This window comes from Adiantum capillus-veneris, chromosome 19, assembly GCF_014529385.1.
Source record: "Adiantum capillus-veneris isolate H3 chromosome 19, ASM1452938v2, whole genome shotgun sequence".
NCBI classification, from domain to species: Eukaryota; Viridiplantae; Streptophyta; class Polypodiopsida; order Polypodiales; family Pteridaceae; genus Adiantum; species Adiantum capillus-veneris.
Window position 1 is genome coordinate 56,375,479 of NC_140949.1, and position 8,426 is coordinate 56,383,904.

The 8,426-nt window shown below is 40.7% G+C and overlaps 1 protein-coding gene across 1 annotated transcript; it reads left to right on the forward strand.

Moving 5' to 3' along the window:
• The first annotated feature begins 457 nt into the window (after positions 1-457).
• Positions 458-2,961, forward strand: LOC147434062 (uncharacterized). The gene is made up of 3 exons (XM_086490679.1): positions 458-630; positions 1,230-1,386; positions 1,709-2,961. Exons 1-3 carry the CDS (start codon positions 544-546, stop codon positions 2,623-2,625), a joined length of 1,161 nt encoding a protein of 386 aa, XP_086346805.1. The 5' UTR covers positions 458-543; the 3' UTR covers positions 2,626-2,961.
• Positions 2,962-8,426: the final 5,465 nt, after the last annotated feature.

Below are 8,426 nucleotides of genomic sequence, written 5' to 3' on the forward strand. Positions count from 1 at the left end.
ATTTTTGTCTAGGTTCCATTAATTACCTTGTATGGTTAATGGTGTGGAGGAATTATATACTATCATTCTATTGCTATGCTTGCTCTATAGGTTCGTTATCTCTCTATTTATTTGCTTTGCTTTTTATGGTCTATCTGTCACTCTCTCTCTCTCTCTCTCTCTCTCTTTCTCTCTCTCTCTCTCTCTCTCTCTCTCTCACACACACACACACACACACACACACACACACACACACACACACACACACGACTCTTCGAATAGATATATGATGACTTGTGGGATAGATCTTTGAGGTCTCTTGGGATTGTTCCTAGGATGTTAAAAACTGCTCTTTTGCTCTCTCTCTCTCTCTCTTTCTCTCTCTCTCTCTCTCTCTCTCTCACACACACACACACACACAGGTGAGGTGGGTGACATAGTGTGAAAGGACCACGGAATTAGAATGCACATATAAAGTTTCTTTTGAATCCTCCTCAGTAAGCGAATGCGCGGGCATGCAGAAGTCATTTCGTCGGATTTCCCGTGTGTGTCTTTGTCACCGCCATGGCTGCTGCTGCTGCTGATGTCCGGAACTCCGTTCCTGGCTCGGAGACCGAGCAGCATACGGCTCCTGCGGGCTGGACTAAGAAGGTACGAGCCTTAGGGTTTTGAGAACCTATCCTATCATGTACATCCCTTAGGGTTTCTGTTCAGGTCTCTGTAATTTTCGAACCCTCTGCGTGATGCATGCAAATGGCCTCTGTTTTGTATGTGGAATTGACTGTTTTGGCACTCGACTTACAAGCTTTAGTGCAAGGCTAGAGTTTTTTTCTTGATTTTCTGTCAGTAATAAGATCAGGTAATCAGAGATTTAGCTCGTTCTTGTCTTGATTTCGCCTGCATGGGGCCAAGAATTGAAATGTGTATTTTGTGAAGAAGTATGCACACTCTGCTTGGCGATTCAGGCCTTTTGCAAATTTAGGGTTAGCTGTTTATGGTCGTGATGAAACATGTGCCTTTGGCTCCAGTTTTGGGTCGTCATGCAGCATATGTAACCAGGCTTCCACGTTCTGTGCATGTGCCCTTTTTTGATTGTATTGGCATTTGTTGTAGAACTCAGTGCATACCTCTTGTCTGATTCATTTCATTAGGCTCTCACAAACTTACCTTGCCTAATTCTCACGAAACTTTTGAGTTTTGTACTGCTCTAGAATATGGGAGTAATCATGGGTTATTGGTCTTTGATGCAGCTCGTTCCTACAAAGGGGAAGTACATGACCCTCAGGAAGCATGATGTTGTTTTTATTGCACCTGATGGTCAGGAAATACCGTCGTTGTGGCACCTTCGTCGTTACTTGAAAGCTCATCCTGAGGGACCTGCAGTATCAGAGTTTAACTGGAGCTCAGGTAGTAATCACAGCAAATGCAAGCATATATACAGGTGGACTTAATGGTCAAGCTAGTATTTATTATTGTGTTTTTCGGTGTTTGAAGTAATGATTGAGGTGAGTATTCTGTCAGTTAACTGTGCTGGCATTCCATGCAATTTTGGCAAGATATTCTTCAGATTACCATCATGACTTGAATCGCCAAATTGCTCGAGATCTTTTGGAATGCCAATATACATGTGGTTGCTTGTTGGACAGTGTATCTTGGACATGCCACCTTTTTAAACATTTGCCTCTAATATTCGCATATACATAAAAAGTGTTTTGTTACCTCTACTTAGGAGAGGAATCTATACGGCGATCAGCAAGGGCTTCTACGAAAGAAGTCAGTTATTCTGAAAAGCGAACACCAAGGGGTAAGAGCAAGAGGAATGCTGCAGAAATGGATGCAGAGGGGGAAGAGGAGGATAAAGTGAAAACACCAGCCAGAAAACGTGCTAAGAAAGCAGGCAAAGAAGATTCAAGTATTGTTAAAGACAAGGAAGTTTTGCCAGATAAGGATGAGGTGATGCATGAGGTGCCTGAAGGGGCTGAACCTGATGGTGTAGCAGATGCTAAAGAGGCAGTGTTAGGAACTGCTGTCCAGAAAGATGAAGTGGATACAGGTACAGGGAATGTTATGGACACTGCAAATGAAGAGCAAGTAGCAGCAGAGACTGCAGTGAATGCGGCAGGTGGGGGAATACATGAGGAACAAAAGGTTGAAGAAGTCACGGCGCAAGGTGAAGAAGTCACGGAGCATGTTGTAGTAGTCATGAAGCAAGTTATAGAAGTCAAGGAGCAAGTTGTAGAAGTCCAGGAGCAAGTTGAAGAGGTTGTAATGACATCTATTGAGCCACAAGAAGAGGTTGAATCTGAGGGAGCGTCAGAAGTGAGTCCTCTTGTTGTCCCTAATAATGAGCTGAAGAGTGAAGAGCCTGTGGTGGAATCGGAGAAGCCACTAGAATCTTCTGATGCAAGTGTGGTGGAATCCAAGGAGCCGCTTGACCAAAATCTTGAAGTGAGAGAAGACGTTCAAGATGTCCCAGAGGAGCGTCATGAAGGTGGAAAAGGATCTTTGGAGCCGTTGATGCAAAAAGAAGAGCAGGAGAGGCTGCCTAGTGTAAACAACGTCCCTCTTAAGGTGGAGCATATCAAAGAGAAAAGTCCGAATGAGTTGAGTAGCTCTCCAGTACCTGTCAGTGTGGCTAATCAGTAGAGTGCTATTAATGTAAGGTTTAGACTTCATCATGTGTAGGAGTCTGGGTCCCCACCCAAGGTTAGTGCAAGGTTAGGGTAGGAGCAAGTTTGTATGCTGACTATGGTGTACATTACACTCTGTGTCAACTGCTCGAGCTCAAGATTATTCATGTATTCTTTCTAACCCAACTTCTGTTCGATGCTGTCAAAGTTATATGACGTCCTGGTTGTGACCTTGTTTGTCTGTTGCTGGGTAGTGCAGCATGCACACTGAGCAGGTATTCCTTGATGCCAGACTACGAAGACTGCTTTGTTATCTTTTTGTTAAAAGATGCTTTAGAAAGATATTGTTGCACTTTGGCTTGTTTTCTTGATGTTTTTGGCTGTGGGCTACTTATTTAAGCATCATTTGTGGTGTATGTGAGATTATTGAAGCTTCACTTGCGATGGATGTGTTTGGCTGTATGGGTACGTATTGAAGAATGTGGTGTTTCTGTATGGACCTCTCTCTTGTGATTTAGCTATTTAGCTATCCCAGCCAGCTGCTTAGTTCACATCGAGCGGCCTAGGTTTCCATAGTATTTTTAGCTTGTTTTGTTATGTTATTGTTGTTATTTTTGTTTGACTTTGTATCAGATCCACCACATTGGAACTTTCTGGTCTCATAGGTCACTTTGGCCTTTTGAAGACGTTAATATAACATTTCATTTCATTTCATGCTCTCTCTCTCTCTCTCTCTCTCTCTCTCTCTCTCTCTCTCTCTCTCTCTCTCTCTCTCCCTCCCCCCCCTGCACATTGGTATGGATGGGTGTGAAGGCCAGTGAGGACATGCTATCTCAAATGGCTCTTCAATTCAATTGACGCTAGTGCTGCTGCCATACGTGAGCAGATGTGTTGTCAAGCCTTTTGCCTGGTTGATCTGCCTTTCTTATTTTTGGTGCATAATTCTGATTCAATTGGCTGAAGGCTTTTGGTTCCTACTTCGTAGCTTCTTGGCCTAAATAAAGCCATAGTGAATTATGGAATTCTTGGGAGCAATTGTGGACCGGTCGATAAAGCTTGCAGATTTATGCCATATGGCAAGCTAACGATGGCAAACCGGGTTTCCTCTCATATTAGAGGGCTGGTAAGTGATAGTGGATGTTTGTTTTCCTGCTAATTTTCTATAAAGAGGGACATTGATAGTGGGTTATACACTCTTTCCTCTCTTATGTTGGCCATTGTGATTTTTCACCTTGCTATCATGTGTGTTTGCTAGATTTGTAAGTGGATCCACAATGGTGTAATATGTTCTCTTAACACTTGATTACTTTGATATTGCTGCTCAAACTTCGATTTTCAAGAGGGCTGTCAGGGACTGCCCACTGCTGCTCTTAACTCACTTATTAAAATTATAAAGCAGCACATTCATAAGCTGAGAATGCAGAATTAAGCTAATCAGAATGCATACTTGTATGCCACTATGGACAGAAGATTCAAACTGTCACATTCTGATTGATTCTTTGCAAAGCTCTGATGAATGGCATCCACCAAAAAAATTGGACAATTCCTATGAAAATGTACTGCTCTACTAATAAGCATAGACACAATCAAGGTACTGTAGTTCTGGATTCCTTAGAGGACTTGTTCACTGGATTTCTATGTCGGTATCAAGTTAAGGTTGTGGCTAGATATCCGACTCTTGAGGACTTGGCACCTTGAGAGCAAGCCTTGTGACAAAGGACACGATCTGCTTGGTTGGTGGAGCAAGTCGGCTATCCTTCACCTTATTTTTTGAAGAGAGCGGCTCGCATCAAGGCATTCCTTCCTGTTGGTGTTTTTTTGGGGAGCATTTCATAGTGAGCACTTTTGAAATTCGGTGAGCAGATTTCAAAAAGATTCTAAAGAGAGAATATGGTGGAGAGAGAGAGAGAGAGAGAGAGAGAGAGAGAGAATACATATTATAAAGATATCTGATCTCTTTTCGACACTATACCTCCCTCTTCCCATCTCCACACACACACACACACACACACACACACACACACATGCAGAGACATAGATTGTGTGAGACATGTATACATTTCATTTTTCTCAAAATGATTCATTGCTTAAATCTTGAACATTTTGATCAAAACATAAAAAAATTGAATATTCGTTATTTACAGAAAACATTACATATCATATCATTTGTAGTACATAAGGCATCACTTTATAACTTGCGTCTGCAATCAATTGCTTGAAAACTATGGTTTTGTAGGATTGGTGTTCTCTATGGGAAAAATATTATTCAACACGTGCGTCCCAATTGCTCCATTTTCTCCTCATCTGTCTTTGTGATGATTCCAAATGTCTTCGAACAAGTGATGGTGAATTGTCATTTTCCATTCAAGCTTTGCAACTAGCATATCTTGAGCTTTGTGTGCATTCGATAAAGGTTATACATTTCTATTGTTGTTTTGACAGCTTCTCTCTCTCTTTCTTAGAGGTGGTTGCTGCATCTGTAGTGATGATAGCTTACGTAGCTCAATCGACGAGTGTAATAGAACTTATCTACGAAAATTCTTAAAGTAAAAAATAATATGATAGGCCATATCTTTCGTTCAACATGATTTGAAAGATTGTTGAATAGTTTATTAGATAGAGAGTATTAGTCTTATGTAAATGAGTTTAAGATATTGAGAGAGACAATATATTCTCTTTTTTTTAAAATAATACATTAAAAGCATATTCAATAAAGATTAATGAATAACAAATAGTTTGTTTATGAACAATACAATAAAAACGTAATTAAAATTGATGTTTTTATTAATATCAATGTTTTATTTTTATGTGTTTTATCTTAAAATATATGGTAGGCTTGGAATAAGTTGAGATCCAAAAATAGGGTTGTTATGAGTCGCGACCTAAAAGATGCATTTTTATGCCAAAAGAAGAAGTTTTTCACAATTCTGACCACGCTTTTCTTAAAGACCAGATTTGTTCCCGACGTTTTGAGTACTTGGAAGTCTATATTATGAGTTCGTATGACAATATGATAGAAACAAATTACTAATAGCAGTAGGATAGTCTACAAGCAGCAAAACATGTTAGCTTACAAACATATATACACAGGTAGTATCTCTTTTGTTTAATCCAATCAAAAAATGATTGCACTCTTTTATGATGGTACAAAATTATGTTCTTTTAATTTCATTATCATGTTGAATTGTATGTTCTTTTGGCTATTTTGTAGAAGTTGCAGAAACCAATGTGATATCTACTCTGCAAAGTGAAACGGGATCTGTGGAAGGTGTCATGATATTGAGATTGTGATCCTGTTGCAATTCAGATTACAATCGTTGTTACCATTTAGAGATTGAGAGTGTGATTGTGATTGAGATTGAGATTGAGATTGTGCACAAGATTGAGATTGCGATTGCGATTGCGATTGCGATTGCGATTATGATTGAGAGTGAGAGTGTGATTGAGATTGAGATTGAGATTGAGATAGCTCGGGGATGGTCGAGAGGTTATCAAACGAGCTATGCCCTTCTTGTAATGATAACTTTACATCCATACAGATTCTTTATTTCATCTATTTATTACTGTGTATTTTTCATTATCAATGTATTTCGCTGTCCCGTGTAGCGTCACAACGAGTGCAACGACTTCGACAACCATGGAGCCACAAAATATTGGCAATGAATCTTTCTCACGTATTCGGTTCAATTGTTCATAGTTACATTTTGGCAGGATGGATTGGATTGATGCGTATATTGTGCCATACAATGACGTTTTACCAAGGATTCCTCTTTGTCGTCTTTTGACCAATCTGACCACCATTAGAACGAACAATGAATGTGTTGCAAAGCTTACCGCTTTTATAGCTGAAAGAAGCTATCAACCTATGATGACATGTTTTATCGTGTTCAAAAACCTTACTTGAGCAAGATCTTGTATCTTTTGATAGATGCAGTGTTCGTGGGAGAGAGTTGATAATTTTCGTCACCTTCAACGATCAGATTAGAACCATTTTAGAGCTTAGCCATATAGAAGAAGAAATGCTTGTGGTGTGGGATGGGAACCATTTGCTTCACACATGGAAATATTAGGCATTATTTTGAAGAAGATGTCTTTCTCCTACTCTAATATCATTATCTAGCTACCCTTGGTGATTGATATAGTGGAAGCCACCTTTCGTGTTTGTCTAGTGTGCCATAGGCAGTGATGGATTCAATATATGTGCTAGAACAGTTGGTTGGGTGGATTCCATTGCTTGAAGAAGATGACACATAGAAGAAAGAGAAAAAGAGTAAAGCAGGGAAAATAATGACGTGGGAAGAGGAGAGAGTGGAAATAGCACGGAAAAGTGGACGGTGGCAAGGTTCAAAAACCCTTTTTGCCTTTGAAAGAGACTTCTTGAGATAAAAGCATCATGTAATTGAAACTTACCTCAAATTGTTTTTAATACAAAAATAATTTTGAAAATCCAAAAGAAATTTTTAAAATGAAGGTTCCGTAACAAAAGCCCTCCTCTCATTGGCATAGAGTACTCTCCCTCTAAATGCTAAAAGACAAAAAAATGACCTCAAACTCTGTAACTTAAGCCTGTACTACCAGATAGCACGTAGGTCAAACTACCCAAAATTTTCTTGTACATGGTAGCAATCTGTAATGGAAATGGCCTATGAACTTTGAGAATAACGGAATTAAGAGAATTAGAGAGAACATTTCTGTGAGACTACTTTGAGAGCATAGATGGCGAACTTAATTGATGGTAGCAACATAATCATAGTACTTAGTTAGCTTGGCATGAGAAATACTTTTGCAAGAGAGAGAGTTTAGAGAACATGACAACAGTTGAGGATCGAATTTCTATGGAGCCGGTCCCCCCTCCAATAGCCATTTGTATTTTAGATTCTCCCATCAAGAGAGACTTGATGTAATACAATCTTTGTGTTCCTTGTCACTTAGGTGATGCAATGAAGGCAACACCATGAGGGCAACATGAGGAGGAGCTTGACAAGTGTCCTATTTGCCTTCTTGGTACCAAGCTTGCCTTGTGTGTGTGTATGTGTGTTCATTAGGAAAAATATGGACTCTCCTTGGGCCTTTTTGATTAGTGAAGGCTTAAGGGAGAACCAATGAGAGGGCTCTTCGGATATCACCTAAAGGGGGAGGAATGGTAGGGGTGCACCCTAATTGTCTCCCTCTTCAATGCTTGGTTCTTAGAGAGTGGGGGGAGGGGGGGGGGGGGGGGGTTAAAAGAGGGAAAGAGGTGTCATTAAAGAGGGAGGGACTTCTCCAAAAGAAAAAATGCGCAGGCTTAGAAACCCTAAAAAATGATTTTTTTTTTAAGTGTCAAAATTGACTCATTTGCCTCCAAAACTATCCCAAAACATATACTAACTTCAAAAAGTCAATCCCCCCCCCCCCCCCCCCCCCAAAATCCACTTTTCTCTCCCACACACTCTCTCTTCTCCCTCCTCCCATTCTCTCTCTACAGTTAAGGCAGCCATAGCCAAAAGCTTTCCACCACTCTCTTCCTCTCTCCATAGCTCCCCCTTCTCTCACACCTCCATCAACCCTCTACAGTCCCACACCCCATAGCCCACAGCTCACCACTATCCTCTCTACCTCTCACTCCTCCCCTCTTTCTCTATCTCTACTATCAAAGCCACCATAGCCACCATAGGCAGCTCACCTCACCCTCACCTCAGCTCCTCATTCTCTCTCCACAGTACCTACACACAATAGCCCACAGCTTTGCCCACTTCTCTCCCTCACCTTCCTCCCACCCATTCCCAATCCCTTCCTAAGCCAAACTTTCCAAGCATGTCTCGCTAATATGCATAGACG